Below are 19,155 nucleotides of genomic sequence, written 5' to 3' on the forward strand. Positions count from 1 at the left end.
TAGATTATGCATCTTTGGCATCCATGGCCTTCACAATGTACCTGTCAAGTTGTGCACAATTTCTGTTTGTCACATTGTCACGTTCACTTTGATCACTTCAGGTGTTGTCTGGCAAGCTGCTCCACTGTAAAATTACTCTTTTCCTCTTTGTTAGTAATAAGGATTTTGTAGGGAGAGACTTTGAAAGTATATAAAAACCTCATTCCTCACCAAACTTTTAGTTCACTCATTTATTTATCCGTATCAGTATGACTTATGGTTTCCAATTTTATTCATTGGGTTATAATTTGTTACTATCATTTATTGTGATGCTCAAATCATTTCCAGTTGACACATCCCATGATTCTTTGAGCACTTCACTTCCTGGCCTAAAAGATGCTCCAGGGTCATCTGACACTTTCCCTGCTTCAGTCCTGGAACCAGCCTGTTCTCCAAGGAGCCCTGGGTCTTTTTTGGTGGCACTTAGAAGCCAAGATCTGAGCTCTAAATTTTCTCATTGCTATTGTGGTATCTTTGTTCCCAAATCCTTTCATGGGCATTGCTAGAGAATACATACTATACACAGAGACATTTACATTAATACATATTCCTATATCTATATGTATATTAAAAACTATGACTTCACACTGATAACCTCCAATTTCAACCCAAGATCACAGAATTCATTTTATTTCCCCTCTGTATTTTTTTCTTTCATAGTGAGAAACTTGGCTCCCATTATTCTTAACATATCTATTTTGAGCAGTCCCCTTGTAGTAATGAATCTCTGTGTTCACTGACTTTTCACCCATGCAAATGCCAGCATGTGTAAGGACTTTGCTGGCATCAAAGACCTAAAATAATACCAGTTAGGCTGAAGCTTAAACGAGGGTGTGTATGGTGCTCCGTGAAGGTGAAGAGGCAGGCAAGGCCAGAATCCTGACTGAAATCATCTGGATAAAGTGCTGTGTGAGATGATGACAGCCTAGGGCTGAGGCATGTAGAACTCAGTAGTGATAGGGGAGGGGTAGGTGGAAATCAGGAGAGTGAGGTCACGGGAAGGAAACGTCTGGTTTCAAGGTGGCAGAGTAAAAATGCCTCTGCCACCCTTTCCTCTTGAAAATATCTCAAAATGAGAGGGAAAACAAGCAAAAACATCGTCTTTGATTATACTAGGAGATAACCGTAATTTCAAACCACAATTTATGAAGACTGAATGCACATAGAAGAGTACATAGTAAATTACTTAGAGGAAGAATCATATTCCTGTAAGATGGACGACTGATGTCCCCAGAGAAGGCTGAAAAGCCACAAGAATTAAGAACAACCAGGTATCACAGAACGGTGGACTGTTTGAAAATCTGTATGAGGTTCAGTTAGAAATCCATTAGGTGACTATCCTTACCTGTTGGGAGATAGGTTCTTTTCTTGAAAAAAGGGAACAAGAGAGGCTTTAGAGTTCACGATGTAAATATAGAGGGTCAAGTTATGGTACTGACAAAAGAGGAACCGAACTCTTGCCTGTTGAATGGCGCTTTGCCTGAGCTCCAGAAATCCTGCAGCCAGGCTTATAGTCAGTCTCTTCCCAGCTTGCCCTCCCCCACCCAAGGGGCAGGAGTTTGTAAGTTTATATTCTGGAGAATCAAACATCCCAGAAAAAGATCTGTGGATCTCTTATGGATCTCCAACAAAAACAGGCAGCCAGGGGCTTCCCTGGTGGCACAGTGGTTAAGAATCTGTCTGCCAATGCAAGGGACACAGGTTTGAGCCCTGGCCCGGGAAGATCCCACATGCCGCGGAGCAACTAAGCCTGTGCGCCACAACTACTGAGCCTGAGCTCTAGAGCCCGTGAGCCACAACTACTGAGCCCATGTGCCACAACTACTGAAGGCTGCGCGCCTAGAGCCCATGCTCTGCAACGGGAAGCCACGACAATGAGAAGCCCGTGCACCGCAACGAAGAGTAGTCCGCGCTCACCACAACTAGAGAAAGCCCGCGTGCAGCAACGAAGACCCAACACAGCCATAAATAAATAAATAAATAAATAAATAAATAAATAAATAAATTTATTAAAAAACAGGCAGCCATTTCCTTAACATATGATGAGATTCACTGAAAATTCAGCTCACGTTTGTAAACAAAAGTTCACAACTTCTTAATGTCTAATTTTAAATATAAAATGCACAGCCAGGCACCAGATATTTGAAGAAAGACTCCAACAGCAAAGAGCAAAGCAATCGAAAAAGAAGTCAGAGGAAAGAGAAACACACCAAAAATATAAGTAATGTTAAGGAAACTAAAATATCCTCAGACAGGGCAACATGAAACAAGACCAGCATGCCATATAAAAGGACACTCCTAAAAAGAAAATGCTCTTGGAAATTAAACATGGATAGTGGAAACAAATTCAATGGATGGCTGGAAGATAAAGTCAGGGAAATCCCCTACAAGAACTGAATAAATTATACTCCAATGAATATGTTAAAAAAAAAAAAAAAAAGAACTGAATAAACCAGAACTTGAACCCCATTTTACAGCTTTGTTATCAGAAGAGGTTTAAAGCTCTGGAAAGTAAAAAAGCTTTCTAGTTAGTAAGGATAACATTTCAGACAATTTCCCAGTACAGATTTTCTCCTAAAGTAGTTTGAATCACCTTGGGAAGGAGGAAAGTTAGGAAGACGAAAGTAGATTCAAGCTTTTAAAAGTCTTTTGAGGCAACTATAAGGAGAAAGGGGGTTATTGAAAGGAATGATTTATCAAGTGCTGAATGATGTAACCTGTAAAATATTCTTTCATATTAACAAATTACAGGGACTTAGAGCTGTTTTGGTGCCATGTTTGAGTGGACTGAATTTTTGAAGTTGTTGATGTGTGTTAACACTACCACCCTTAAAAAGCAAAATTTCCTTCAAATATCTCCTTTACCCTGGCCTCTGCAGCAAATCCAAAATATTTGCCATTAACAGTATATGAGGCAAAAGGAAAATAGACTGCTGGTTTAAAAAAATGGCTCCTTTTCATGACTCTAAATTTTCCATGACACTATACGTCACATTTTTGAAAGCTAGGTCACAATTGTAATTAATGACTGTTTTTGACAGCAACAATTTTTTTCAAGACATTAAAATTTCATGTTCACATTGTGATTTTCAAAAGTAAAAGCTAAACTGCTATGTCATCAAAGTCGTGTCACTGCAAAAAATATAACATCAACAATCACATATCTACTAAAAAGAAAGTAGAGCACTATACAGGATAGGAATTTTGGGTGGGGGAGTAATAGAAAATATGCTCGCCAACATATTGTACTTTTACTCATTATCATGATACTGACAATATCATAGACTATTTCCAGGACAGAAAACAGACACTAATTAGAATTACTAAGATTACTAAGGAAAAAAACCACACACACTTCATTATAACCTACATCAAAGCTGTCTACATACTTATCGTAGTGTGCTCTAGTCAGCAGATACAGCCTAAAGAAAAGGGTAGTTATTTAAAATACCTTAAACAGCTGCATATTCCCATATGGGAAATTATTGTATCAAATTAAGTAATATAACCATTGTAATATGATAAATGGATATTCTACCCTCAAAAAAAATTGACACATTTTTTTCCGAGAGAAAAATTCAAAATCCAACATAAAAATGTTCAGAATGGGCAAATCTAGAGACAGAAAGATTAATGGTTACCTAGGGATGGGGTGTTTGGGAGATGCAACTGGGTTGAATAATGTCTCCCCAAAACTCCAAAATGTGACCTTATTTGGAGACAGGGTCTTTGCAGATGTCATTGGTTAAGATATGGTCAGAATGGATTAAGAGGAGGGTGAGCTAAATCCAATGACTGTTGTCCTTATAACACCACATGAAGATGCAGAGAGACGAGACACACAGGGAAGAAGGCCATGTGAAGACTGGGGCAGTGACTGAAGTGATGTAGTTATAAGCCAAGAAACACCGACATTTGCCGGCAGCCATCAGAAGCTACAGGAGAGGCATGGGAAGTTTTCGCCTCAGAGTCTCCAGAAGGACTCAACCCTAACAGCACCTTGATTTAGGATTTCTGGTCTCCCAAATTGTGAAAGAATAAATTTCTGTTGTTTTAAGCAACAAAGTTTATGGTAATTTGTTCCAGGAGCCATAAGAAGGTAATACAGGGAAAATGGGGAGTGACTGCTAATGAGGATGGGGTTTCTTTTTGTGGTGAAGAAAGTGTTCCAAAATTATGGTGATGGTTGCGTAACTCTGTGAATATATTAAAGACCATTGAATAGTACACTTTAAATCAGTGAACTGTATGACATGTAAATTATATCTTAATAAAGCTGTTATGTACATAAAACCTTATATAAATAGAAATATATCTACCATAATCTTTTTATAATTCCTTTTTCATTTAAACATTTTTAGGTTTTAAGCTTATAACTCCCATTATAAAGAAAACAATAAAAATTTAAAAAGAAACATTGTTTCACAAGTTCAAAAAACCACCATTACCTAACACATTTAAAATGAAGAATGAACTTAGCGGTCTACTTGAAGTTTAAAAATATTTAATATTGCCAGGTAAAAATATGGATGGTGACAGCTTTACATGGCTCACTCCATACATTTCATAATGTAAAAGGGCAAAACATTACTAGGAAAGAAATGAATAGCTGGGTTTGTAAAAGATTTACTGACCACATATAAGCAATTAATACAAGATGACAAATATTTAACTCAACTAAAAAACTTTTAGAGACAACTGGGTCAAATATCAATGATGTGCTCTGCTAAGGAAGAGAAATCATGTACCTTTCTAATCTGTAAGAAGTTCAAAATGTATAACTATCAGTGCTGTTCTAGTGACCTAGAAATTTGCTATAAGTAGCTTTCTTTTGCTAGGTAGTAATTCTTATAATGATTGGATTTTATTTAACAGAGTGAGCACTGAAGAGGCATAATCCTTTTTTAACCCCTGGGAAAAAAAGTGACATAAATTAGTTATGAGTGCTAGGCTTGACATTTTGTGTTAAAAAGATGGAATTATTTAACTGGATAGAATATATTTCATGAGGAGTTGGGTACATTTTTAACTCTCAAAATGTGTTTATGAAGTTTTGTGAGATATAAGTGTATGCTTTGACTCACTCTGGCTTGCTTTTAAAATGCAATACATTTGGCACTAAATGGAACAAATGAAGACAAGCAAAACTACGTGAGACTAAGCTGCTCCATCAGAACTGCCTACCTTTGACTTACAATTCATACTATTTCTTAGTTCTTGACTGAACAGAAACAAACAGACCTAACTACATAGCACTTCTACGATGTATGAAAATAGAATCTAGAGCTAAGATGAGGTTGCTTCTATGGTGAGTCAGTCCCCCATTCTGCCATAATCATAGTTACAAATGTGAAATTCATTTAAGAATTCATACTTTCACCAAGTGCTTATAACTTTACAAGTTTTCTTGCTAGATACGTTCTTGGTTATGTGGCCAGCTGAAATACGGTCTTTGAATTAAGTAAGAAATCCCATATAAAAGAAAATCTATTTTATAGGAACCTTACTTTACTTGAAACTTCCTTGAAAAAAACAAAACACCAAACTAAAACTTTGTAACCAAACTCTTGGAACAAAGCACTGGTGGCCATAGTTTTGAGTCTCCAGTGAGTCTTGAAGTTCACTCATTTTTCATGTTTCAAGGGTTTCTTCATTTGCTCCACAAGTATCAACAACACAAATTAAACAACTTGTTACTGGAAAAGCTCGGACTTTGGAGTTGGCGATCCATTTGTCTGTTTCAGTGTTATATTCAAGGATGTGTCCTAATCGACCCACACCTTGAAAACCAGCCAAGACATAAACTACAGAGCCGACTGCTGCACACTTCACAGTTACACCCTTCCATGGCATTGGTGAGACCATCTTCCATTCGTTTAATTTAATATCGTAATATTCCACATTGTCCAGACCACCTTCAAAAGAATAAAACGTGAACAACTACATGAACAATTCTAAGATCTCTTAAAGTAATAATTCTTTGTATTTTTTCCAAACCTTTTATTATGAAAAACTTCAAACATGTAGAACAGTTGTCAGAATTTTACAATGAATCCTCACATATCTACCATTTAAATTCCTATTCTTACTTGAACACAACAGAAATTTAACTTAATTTTTATTTGTCATTTTAGAAGCATAAATACTTATATTTATTCTATAAAATTAAAGATGTTCTATCTGCTCTGGAAAAATTAAAAAGTAGACCAGTGAAGTTTCCTTCTGATTAAGTTTGATTATAATCATTCAAATGTCCTTCTGTTTCCTTCTACCATTTATCTGTCAGCAGCTTATGAAAAACAGCAATGGATAGAGACGGAAGAAGGAAATAAAGTTATTTCTTTGTTATACTTAAGTAATGATTAAAGGTACTGACTAAAATAAGCTTTGTGGAATCTTATCTATAGATTCAGTCCAAATTCTACATTATTAAAAGAAATTATTTAAGATTCTTTAGTACAACATTATTTAAGAAAATAAAAAGATCAAATTTACTCATTTAAAAAAGTAATACTGATATTTTCATGCAACGTTTAAAAATGTTTAGGAAACACTGCCATTCAGAGCCTGGATACAAGTCCTACAAGTTAAATTAAAAAGTTTTAAAAGTTATATTAAAGTTCAAATGTTTCTGTCACTCAATAGTTTTTTTTTTTTTTTTTTTTAATATTTATTTATTTGGCTGTGCCAGGTCTTAGTTGTGGCATGTGGGTCTTTAGTTGCGGTACGTGAACTCTTAGTTGCAGCATGTGGGATCTAGTTCCCACACCAGGAATCGAACGCGGGCCCCCTGCATTGGGAGCATGGAGTCTTAGCCACTGGACCACCAGGGAAGTCCCCACTCAATAGTTCTTAAGCTAATGTGATACCATTCCCCAGAGGGTATTTGGAAATGTGCTAAAGCCACCTGAGACTGTCACAATGACTGGTGGCTATTACCTACATTCATGGACAGAAATGTTAAACGTATTACAATGTTTCATAAACCATTAGTTCACAGAAACTATAAAAAGAAAAGTCTAATGATGTATGTGATTAATGCTTGTATCTAGATCTCAAGAAACATTTTCATAACTTAAGGAAATATCAGCAAATTCATTGCAAAAGTTGAAAAGTGAACTAACTTCACATACCTAAGCCATTCTGACCACCCACAGCAAATATCTTGTCTTTTACAAATACCAGTCCATGATTCTTCCTGGCTTCAATCATTGGACACAGCTCAGTCCATCTGAAAAAACAAAGGAAAGTTTTCAGTATACATGTTCACAAGAAGGTAAAAGGACTCATACGAATTTATAAGAAAGGTCTGTTATCCCAAGTAAGCGCTCATTTACCACTCACATATGTGTACACATGCACGCACACACACACAAATGTGCGCGTGCACGTTTGGAAAGCTAGAAAACAAAAGTTTAACAGTGGTTTTCAGTAATTTATAGGTGGGGTAAATAGGGATTTTATTCCTTTCAACTCCAATAGGATATGGGAAATAGAGGATATCTGGAGACTATTAACATGTCTTTGGAAGACATCCATTTCCTATAGTTCACAATAACTTGTAAAACAGTAACAAACAAAACGGGGAAGATATGTAAGAAAATATAAGGTACTAATATGGTTTTAGTCACACGTGGTTTTAATTAATATTTACATAGGGTAAGTAAAACAAATTTATCATGGGCCTCTAGCAATCAGCAAATTAGCATATCTGTTACTATTCACACACCCATCTTTAAATATACACTTAGAACTTCAGGCAGCTCCTATCATTCTATCATGTTTAATAACTTATCAGCACGTTGCTGTGTTCACAGGCACTACTATAAAGAAAGAGACTTGAGAATATAAATGTGGACACAAGTGTTGAAGGATACTAATTCACAGGTAGCAGCATTAAACACACGGACAATTTTGTTATTGTTTTCTATGAGATTCATCTCTTCTTTTGCATGTACTCCCATACAGATAACTGACATTGGTGATTGTGAAGGTGGTACCAACACACAGCTCTTAACAGCTGATATAAATCGAAAGACTCCAAACAAAAACAAAAAAAGGGCAATTTGGCATAAGTGTAATGCTCTAATATGGTTATTTATAACTCTTTTAAATAATTTAATACATTTAACTTTTCAAAACATAATTAGAGCATAACGATGAACTCTGAAATATCAACAACTCTTGTTGCCTTATATTTACATACTTTTGGTTTGTTTTAAAAATGGTTTGACAGTCACCACTCTCATTTTCTGAGCATTCAGTTAAAGTAAGTCCTCCTGTTTTTCAGGATGAACACACGTGCTCCTCCAGGTGAAAAGACCAGCATTCAGCTCGAAAGTGGGAGAGCCAGTACTCGACCTCCACAGCCTCTCCACACAGTGAGCTGTCAAAGTGTGTTAAACAGAGTATCTGACTTGGAAAAATTCAATATACATACCCCTTTCTTCTCTAAATATGTCTATGATATAAAATAAGAGAATGTTTTATGTACATCTAAGTCTCCTCAAGGTTTAGAATTAAGGAACTTCGTGAAACACGCTTCCTTCCTCCTATAATTCACATGCAGAGTATGCACTAGGTCTTTGCTCTCTCCAACCTGAGCTTAGTGTTCAGTAGCTTTCCTTAAAATTCTAACTGTGGAAACTGTGTTGTGTTGCTTCCATAGGTTTCATTTCTTAGCTTCCAATCGAACATATTCTAGTTAAAAAACACTTTAAAAATTGTCAAGATTGGGAAGAAACAGTTTTACAAAAAATACGTTGGATGGACACAACATATTAGAAAGGAAATCATAGTAGTATATAACATCTTTCATTTTGAGATTTGAATAATTATATTCACACGAGCTTTTTCACTTAGGAAAATTTAGAGAATATAGAGAATTCAAATTTAATACATAAGCTCAATATATACAAGACAAAAGAAATGCTAGATTGTGTAAGTTTTAAAATATTCCCCAAACTGATTATATTCACCTAGTTTTAAAAAATATTGAAGTTGTAGAATCCCATTATACTCTTTCTCTGCTACCATAAATAAGAATATATTGATTTACACTGATACTGCCTGAACAAAGATCTCAGAATTTAGAAGCCTGGAGTTCATATGGTATGGGTTCTACTCTAAGATATTTTTTTAGAAACAAAACAATAATTAGGCAGCAGAATGAATGAGATTACAGTTTTCCAACTAGTATGCTGTAATGCTTTTTGCGTATAGGATTTATGGGAGGTTAAGTAGAGATTGATATAGGAGGGAGGACAGTTGGTATATACCCTGCTCCTATGGTTTAGGACAAGAGGGGGTGGATAGATAGCTGGATGGACGGATGATGGGATTAGGATAAGGCGTATCCCCAGTGTGCCCTAGCAAGTACAAAGGTACAGTTTAAAAAAACATTGGGAAGTATTAAGTTTGATGATCTCAAGAGATTTCCTAGTCTAGACACTTAGCAAAAGATAAGTTTCAAGATAAGCTTCTTTCAATTCTATCCCTAACATGGGTGACTAGTTGAGCAAAAAATGAGAAAAGAACAATTGTAATTGCACTTTTCTTTGGGAAAGGAGTTACTGATTTTGCTTCCTTAAATCCTTCAAAAATAGGTGGGAAGCATAAATAACTGCAAATGACAATCATATTTTATAATTAAATCTTTACTCTTAATTTAATAAAAGCAATAGCTGGAGTAGAAGACTTCTATGTTTTGTAGCCTGGAAATATGTCTTAAATACAAAAATTGAGCACAAGAGTTTTGGTGCAGCTCTTTGGCATAACATTTAAGTTGAACATATTTGCCCAATAACTTGTTCTGGTAAAGGAAGAACAGTCCTTTCAAACGAGCAAGTTAATTTTCTTATTGAAGGTCTTTGGATGTTTCTGATTGTCAACAAAAGGTCTGACTGGAAGATCATCTGGGTTCAGTTTCTTGTTAGTTAATTACACTATACTTACCACCCCCCACTATCAATAACTAGCTCATATCCTTTGGCTGTATTGAATGGGTTCCATCATTAATTACGAGATCAGAAAAACAGGCTAACCATTTATTTCTTTGTATTTTGCCTTTTAAAAGCAGTTATTTTACTTCCCAGTTGACTTAAGAATATTTTATTTAGGGACTTCCCTGGTGGTCCAGTGGCTAAGTCTCTGCGCTCTCAATGCAGGGGGCCCGGGTTTGATCCCTGGTCAGGGAACTAGATACCACATGCCTCAACTAAGACATGGTGCAGCCCAATAAATAAGTAAATAAATATTTAAAAAAAGAATAGTTTTATTTAATAAATATGAATCCAAACATACTTTAGTAAGCACAAACTCAAAAAAGACATTATACCTAGGGGTATGATTCATTAATGCCACGAACCAATACATAATATTTTTCTAATTAAAGGCAAATTTACTACTGATCATAAATTGTTTCCCCTTCTCTACACTTCCTGATCTCTCAAACAAAAATATTTTGAGTTTGATGAATCAGTCATATTTTCTTATTCACAGACATTTATTTATTGCACAAGCAGGAATAGAAAGAGAGGGGCTCCCATGGGGTATAAGGTCAAGCCATTTCTTAAGGTGTAAAGGAAGGGTCAAGGCTATAAACATGCCCCTGACCCTAGCACATTCAAAAATCCTTCTGCTGGGTTCCTTCTGCCTTTTGACATCTTCTTCCATTGAGCTTATAGAATACAATTAATTGTGTAGTAGGAGTTTTAAACTGATACATACGTTTCTGTGGCAGGATCATAGACTTCACAGGAATTCAGTACTCGCCCAGAAACATTGTTCCCTAAACTTCCACCACAAACATAGATCAGGCCGTTGGCTTCCACCATCCCATGGCTGCAGCGCTGAGTCAGCATGCTGGGCTTTGTGTGCCAGCTTTCAGTTCTTGTATCATAGCACTCAAATAAATACAGAGCCGAGTTTCCTGTAAAAGAAAAGGACCCCATCTTGCTTAACTTAGTGTGTATGTGGGCCTGAAGTGAGTTGACTGTAGAGTTGAATCATTAATTACTGGAGGAAAGAATTTAGGGTTGTAGAGTCTTTTCTCTACTCAACAACAACAACAAAACGTAGAAATACTTTCAGAAAAAGCTATCCCTGTTTGTATAGACCTTGGAAAATATTCAAAAAAGGATCTGTTGGAGAGACATTAACTGGTAATTAAACAAACAAAAAAAAGAAATTGGTTTGATTTCAAAAGATTTTCAAATTAAATAAACATTATGTACGTCTTCCAGCCCAGTTATGCATGATGGGAATTAATTGAACCTCAAATGTTTATAGAGAGGGGGAAAAACACAGCTGTTTACAGATGGGAAGTCTATATCTTAAAATATGAAGACTACTATCTGAAGAGTATCCTCAGGCTTGTCATTTAATGTTCTACAACAGCCACTGCATCATTAACAAAACTGTTCTTCCTGACTGCTCTCAGTAGTTGTGTGGGTAGGCCCTGAAGTCATGCCGGTCCACTCTTGAGTATACACTCAAAGTATTGTTATGTGTTTCTGGTGTACTTTGATCATACACTTTAACGGCAAAACACACCCATCCTGTTTTGCAACTTCTGCACATTTTAGGAGCTCAATAAAGAGTTTTAGAAATGATACCATTAAAGATCAAGTGCCTTTTTTCTTTCCCAAGAAAAACGAAGCTAGAACTTTATCAAATTATTGCTCCCCTCCCACTTTTCTGGACTTTTCTAACGCTTAAAAGCAATAACACCCTTATAAGTCTCTATCAAAACCAAAGCCTATGAAGAGTAACAAACAGAAGAAGTAATAGTCATGACTAACAGTAACTTCTTTTTAACTTTTTAAACATTTCAAATTTGGTAGATTCAGTCGGTTGACACTAAAGGGAAATATACAGTATATAGCAGATAAAAAAAAGTTACTATTTAAGTGAAAAACTGACTTAGTAAATGCTGAAGAAATGAAGTTATCTACTATACTTTCCACAAAAAAGTATATCTATAAAACACTTCCTACTATATTTAGGATTTATTGTATTTGAAATATGCTGTATTAGACATTCTGTGAGAATGCTTTTAAAGAGAGGGAAAGGTCACCTCTTAAGTCACATTTAGAAAATCATCATCTTTCTTGTATTCATTTTGCATCTAGTGGGAGTGGGGGGTAGAAACTTAAAACAAATAAATATGCTGACCAAGAGTAAAACAGTCTTTGGGCTAATATAAAAGAAAATAAAAAGACAATGTTTAAATTCCATACTTTAGATTTACTTGGTCTTCCTAGTTTTCTTTATAAGCCCATTATTTAGCTAAAGAAATTACTTGAAAAGACGAAAGCATATAAAAGCTAGTCTGCACCTAGAATATTCATTTAGAAAAATTATTCATTTAGTAAACGAACACTAGTGGACACTTACAAATTATCTGTCAATGAGAAAGGTTTTTATACTCATACCCACACCCTGTTCTGATCAATAAGCTTAAGATACCACTACCAATCATTACATTAAAAAGTTAAAGAATAGGGACTTCTCTGGTGGTCCAGTGGTAAATAATCTGCCTTCCAATGCAGTGGACACGGGTTCAACCCCTGGTTGGGCAACTAGGCCCACGCGCTTCAACTAGAGAGCCCGAGTGCCGCTAACTACAGAGCCCGCGTGCCACGACTAGAGACAGAAAACCTGCACGCCACAACTAGAGAGAAGCCCACGCGCCGCAACGAAGATCCCGCATGCCACAACGAAGACCCGACGAAGCCAAAAGAAACAAAAAAAGTTAAAGAATAAAGCAAATGAAAAAGACTATTCTTACTTTTTTCTGATACAAAGAAAGCAAAGATAATACAGATTTTAAAAGCCTGAATGTGGGTCTATGAGTAAGCCAAACTCTGAAATCTTTAAAGCAAATAATATTACGTATATAAAATGACTAATCCAGATGGCAACAATGACGCTAAAATCCAGATGACGTCAACGAAACCGTTGTCATGACAAAAAATGAACAGTTAACATAATCAAGGAAGTTGAAGTTCTCGTTAATTAATGACTTATAAAGAGTAAGGTAAACCTTCAGGGAAATGTGCTCTAAAATATGTCAGATATGTATTTAAATTTGTCAAAAAGTATCTGGACAAATAATACCAACTCTGTTTAAATATGAAAGCCAAGATCCTCAGCTTTAAAGCACACACAAATACTGAATAAGTCCTTACCAACTTCGGAACCTCCAGATGTATAAATTTTGCCTTCTGCAGCGCAGGCAGCAAGGCTGTCTCGAGGTGTTGGAGGGCCCAGTTTGGAATACCAGCTATCTTTAACGACATTATAGCAGTCCATTCGTTTTATGGGGAAAAGCTGAGAGCCACCCAAAATGTAAACTACATTGTCCCAAAACACGCATGCTGCGTCTCTTCGTTTTTCAAAGGGGCAGCGGATGTCTGTCCAGCTATAATCCTGTAACAGGAAAGGACAGGAAGATTTCAGTAATGGAAAACTATAATAGAAAAGGATGAAGCAAAGATATAATTGAGAACATACAAAACATAAGAATATGTTAAATTTATCAGAGTACATATAAGAATGCTTGGCTTGAGACTATTATTTAATCTTGCGTGGCTTCTTCAGAATGTTGGTTAGTCGTGTCAGAAGGCAAGAGGAAGACAGTGACGGCTTTGGGTCTTTTCTGGCTCTAAAATAAACTTTAACACATTTGTATGTATCACCACCACCCAGTCTTCTATTCCTTCTGTTATTGAGGATAACAATACAAGAAAATACTAAAATAAGCAGTTTTGTTATTTAAAGAAAGATTTTTTTTTCAAATGTAAATATGCGCATCCCTTCTTTGCCGGATGTATAGGGATATAAAGAATCAATGGATAATTTGAAGCTTTAACTGCCATAAACCTACTAATGTCTAAAGCCAGAAGGCATTTTGTAGACTTCTGAGAGATATTAATTTTCTGTAAATATTCAGGTGAGCCAGTATCGTCAGCCAGACTCTTAAAGCTGTGATATTATGAAACACTTGAATAACCTGAGTAGTCTGGAAACAATTTTTTTCTTCTCAATGAGAAGAAATGGGCACCTATCAGTACTTCACCATAAAGGCTGTTCACAGCACCACTGATTCCTATGTTTGATGACATCCAAGGACACCTGTGCCCTTCTTCTACGTAAATATGTGGGGGAATGCTCCCAAAGTTATAGCTTGTTGGATCCTCCCCCTATTAAAGCAAGGAAGTTACAGTGTTCCTGCTGCTTTCTGAAAATGGTTGAAAATAATTAGGGTCAGATAGAAATCCAAACAATTCCCAGTCTCATCAATCAAAGCACTGTGTGTGATTTATTAATGTAGATTTCCCTTTGGGAAAATTTGATATCTATCATGCTAATGTCCTGTTTTTCAGGCATTCACTGAATTAGATCAAAGCATCATGGAACATAAGAAATGGTCTCTTAGGAAAAAGAAGAGTCCCTGATTGAGAATATCTTGATTCCTAGTGATGATAAACATTCTGCTTTTCAGGTGACCAGAGAAACAGAGCCTTAATCCCTTTCTTATTCTCAAATTAGGGTCTATGAGTCCCCCTGGGTTACTCAGTGGTATTTTTATTGGTAGGCACACAGAACTGTAGGATAAACATAACATCTTCCTGAAGCTTCAGTTTTACTCAATGGATTTGAAAAACTGAGGAAGAATACTTTAAAAATTTGTTTTCTTGGGGAAACTGTGTACCACAGAATGAAAAAAAGTAAGCGATAAAATATTCTACAGGGAGCGATACCTCAAAAGTAAACAAAATTACTCTCTTACATATTATGCAAATCTACTCATAGCTCCTACCTGACCAGGTTCATTAGCAGAGAAATACAATTTCATTAATAAGGTACATTAACTTAGTGAATCTGAAGTCTTGCCACTCTTACACCCAATTTATCTGATATTATTAGAAAGTAATAAGCAAATTTTCCCGTAATTTCTAAAGACATCGTTAAGAACATTATCTTTCTAAACTCTTCCTTAATTTCAGGATGAGAAAGTTGGTCAGATATTCTTTGAAATGGTCTCCAAGACCTGATACTCTTCAAATTAAAAAGAACTGCCCATGTAGAAGCTGGAACTAAAAGAACAATACACTATTTCTTTTAGCTAGATGAGCTTAAACACTTAGGCACTAAGATTATGAGGTTCCAAAGAATGAAATAATTTCAAAGAGGTTGGTAACAGAATAATTCTAACTTTCCAATACTACTCAAGGGTCTGAGTAGGGGATGGATGATCATAAGTCATATAGGACTTGGTTATGCTTCATATTTAAGAATTAAAATGCATTGCTCTCTCAGAACTCTAAGCCCAAGGGAAAATTGATTAGCTTGTGTGTCTGCAGTGTGTGTGTGTGTGTGTGTGTGTGTAACACGGGAATAGGCACATGTTTCTATCTACTTGCAATGTGGGCTCTGATTTCTCTAGAAGTCCTCAAGTTTTTAAATCTTTTCCAACTCTCCCAATACTGTCATTGGTCACCATACATGTTAAACACTATGCTTGATAAATACTAGCTATAAATAATATTCTCCCTAATAGTTCATCTTCTACGCAGGTAAGTGAAATGATCTTTCTTTTTACCTGGAATGCAAAATAGACTTTATTTCAGATAAAATGTAATGCTTTACATTTGGGCTCATTAAATATACCTGTCAGGTGTTAAATGCACCTATGTTTGAGCATATCTGCCTTTGGTTGTACGCAGGGGAGCTTATGGTCTTTTTTTTCTGTGTGTGTATGGGCCAACCTCCCTTGGAAATCTACCCAATTCCCTCAATCTACCCCCCATCCAAAATAGAGTACTGAGAATGTGATTTAACGTTTGACCTTTAATAACTTATTACACTACCTAGGAGATGTGTGTAGTTGAAGAAGCAAGCAGAGAGGGGAAAAAAACAGATGGGAAGTCAGGCTTGTCAGCTCAGTGGATATCTTTGCCAGGTCTTATTCTAGTCATGGGACCACTCCCAACCTGGGGCCTGTAGGTGGAGGAAGAATTACTTATGGCTCCCAGCACTCACAGGCTACAGCGCAAGCTAGAGGGGCATGGAGCTTTCATGTTAGCAACAGACGGATGAATAGCACTAGAGTCACAGTGTATGTGTGTGGGCAGGAAATTGTTACCCTAAAAATATAATTTAATGCAGTTTTTATTGAGTACCTATTCCAGGCAAGGTTCTATGCTTAGCTGCTGAGAAGATATGAAAATGAGAAAACCGGAAAGCTTAGAAAAAACACAGGTAGAAGGATTTCTTAAGTTCTGACACATCACCCATGTATGCATCCACACATATATATGCAGACATACCCATGTATAAAGTCCTGTCTTTCCTGGTCCCAGTCAGCCTTTCTTGCCTCTGCTGTGATATATCACATTCTAGACTTTTTTCAAGCTCAAGACTCCTTTTCTTTTTGCAAGCTTCCCTCAGATTTCCTTTTTCTGAATCCCCACCACACTGAAGTCTGCAGTTGATGACTGAATACGCCATTACATCTTGTCTTGTGTGACTTTTCAGCTGTAGGACACTGCTACAGGAAGTGAAAGTGAAAGCCCTTCTTGAGTTGAAGGGCTGTAATATTTTTCTCCAAATGCCTTAGGGTAAAAACATCAGCCTGCTATTTTCCTTGAGAGTAAGGATTGATTTTATATAATCTTTATTCTGAAAACACATGAATCCTCAAATAATAGAAACACTACAGATGTAAATTTTAATAATAATCAAGACAACCAAAATGCAGAATGAAAGAAACTTTTTATTTTTAAGACTTGAGAACTTTATTTTGCATCATTTTGAGAGAAAATCAAGCAAAGCTAGGGGAGAGAGGAGGTATATGCCAGATGCCACAACATTCCTAGAAGTAGTTTCATGAAAAGTACATCAAAACACTGTGGCTTATAAAAAAGAACAAAATAATGCCATTTACAGCAACATGGATGGACCTAGAGATTGTCATACTGAGTAAAGTAAGTGAGACAGAGAAAGACAAATATATGATATCACAAATATATGATATCCACATATAATGTAGAATCTAAAAAAATGGTACAAATGAACTTACTTACAAAACAGAAATAGAGTCACTATTACAAATAAATGATAATATTACATATCCTTATGAGGAATACTCCACAGCCCTTCAAAAGGATGGTATCTTCATTGACATGAAAATACCACCACAATATAAATGCTGAGAGAGTAAAAAAAAGTTTTTGTAAAATAGCACGTATGGCATGATCTCACATATATAAAGTGAGAACACTGGGGACTTCCCTGGCAGTCCAGTGGTTAAGACTCCGTGCTTCCACTGCAGAGGGCATGGGCTCGATCCCTGGTCAGGGAAGCTCTGCATGCCGCGAGGTGCGGCCAAAACAAAAAATAAATAAAAAATAAAATTAAAAAAATAAAAAATTCTAAATTAAAAAACAAAAATGAGAGGACTGGAATGATGGTCACCAACTATTGATGACTGTGTTATGCTGGGAGCACTCTGGCTTTCTCCTTTTTATCTTGCTATGTTTGAATTTTCTACAATGAGCATATATTATTTTTTTTAAACATAAAAAGTAAATACAACAACCAGGCAAGTAGTACCAAAAGTATGGTACAAAGAAAACAACTTCTCACGTCAGATGCTTATAATAGTACTAAATGTTTTAACAGAAATGTGGACTTAAAACTAATTTAAGTTAAGGCTTTAAAAATTTAAACACTTAAATAGCTATTATACTACGCGGCTGAATTTCAACTACAAGACGGATCAGAAACAGTCTTTGCCTTCCTTCCAAATAGCACACTATTAGGGCTAGTTTTTCAGAAGTGAACACTTGATTGTGCTTAATTTCCTAGGCTGTACCCACTTTGAAATGCACTCATTTTCAATGGGATCACACAGATATTTCTGTAAACATATTAACCTCCCAAAGTCCAGAAAAGGATTTAATAATCAGCCATTGGAAGAAAATACTCTTGTAACTTAAGTTCTTCATAAAACATAGCATCACAGCTAGAAAAAGGCTTCCACAGTTGGCAGTGGGTGGGCAGGACGTGACTGTGCTACTGTAAGCTGCTAGATAAACTCAGGAACAGTGAACATATCAACGGGCAGTTCCCAGCTACTGATCAGTTAAAACTAGCAAGGAGTGGGAAGTGAGGCCAGACACCAGCTCAAAGGGAATTACTAATTAAGAATCACTACTGTTTTATAAAGTCACAAAATGTTCTCCCCACTCCACTCTCAAACTAAAACCATACCACCAAGACACACAACTCAGATCTACTCAGAAATTTAAGTGAGATGAAACTCAGTTCAAAAGTGAAACCTGATATGAATATTATGCTCAATATCAGCTCTTGTCCTTTCAGTAAAAAATACATGAAATAGCAGGGGCGCATCTCTGCGCTAGCACCTTGCCAGACATCTCAATGACAAGATTTGCCTTTAGATGAACTTTGACGTGTAATTTTTTATCTTGGCACAGGAAGGCATATTATACTTTAAATGATTATCTCAAATCTCAAAATGCAGTAACATACCCATTTAATAAAACGTTCTCACCAATGGGACAAACATCAACTCTGTTCTCAGATGTGTGGAGTATAGGAGATAACGTACCCAGTCAGGGGGTTTGGAAGAGTTAGGCAGGGGGAAGAAAAAAACAAAATGGAGATGGTAAGCCTTTCTACATTTAAATATGGGAAAATGAGAAAAACTTAAGGATGGCAGGGAGAAAGAGACTCAGCGAAAGAAGATCAAAGAGTCAAATGAACATAATTGATATTCACGCAAATCCTAAGATTTAAACTTTCTGTTAATAGACCAGAAAACTGAAGTTCAGAAAGGCTGACTTGCCTAAGCTCCTATACCTAGACTTGAAATGCTCCTTCTACAAAACAGCTGCTTTCTTTTAGAAATAAAGGAAGGAAGGAAGCAAAGAAGGAAGGAAAGGAGGGAGGAAGGAAGACAAGGGACCAAAAAAAAGGTCTCACAAAAGAAAAAAGACCAATGGGTGAGTCCTTCAGTTCTTCCACCTATATCTAAATTCTTTTTTTTTAAAGCAAAAAGTTAGACTCCATTCAGTTAAATAATAC

General features: G+C 36.2%; 1 protein-coding gene across 4 annotated transcripts in view; it reads right to left on the reverse strand.

The window, feature by feature from the left end:
• Positions 1 to 4,668: 4,668 nt before the first annotated feature.
• KLHL7 (kelch like family member 7) overlaps positions 4,669 to 19,155 on the reverse strand; it is a 56,037-nt gene continuing 41,550 nt past the window's right edge. For all 4 annotated transcript variants that reach the window (XM_061197693.1, XM_061197697.1, XM_061197694.1 and 1 more), the window contains 4 exons: positions 13,230 to 13,470; positions 10,768 to 10,969; positions 7,173 to 7,270; positions 4,669 to 5,954 (listed from right to left, as the gene is read on the reverse strand). In XM_061197693.1, the coding sequence (XP_061053676.1) occupies positions 5,671 to 5,954; positions 7,173 to 7,270; positions 10,768 to 10,969; positions 13,230 to 13,470 (825 nt within the window). In that variant the 3' untranslated portion in view covers positions 4,669 to 5,670. The remainder of the gene's footprint in view (positions 5,955 to 7,172; positions 7,271 to 10,767; positions 10,970 to 13,229; positions 13,471 to 19,155) is intronic.

This window comes from Eubalaena glacialis, chromosome 8, assembly GCF_028564815.1.
Source record: "Eubalaena glacialis isolate mEubGla1 chromosome 8, mEubGla1.1.hap2.+ XY, whole genome shotgun sequence".
Lineage (NCBI taxonomy): Eukaryota > Metazoa > Chordata > Mammalia > Artiodactyla > Balaenidae > Eubalaena > Eubalaena glacialis.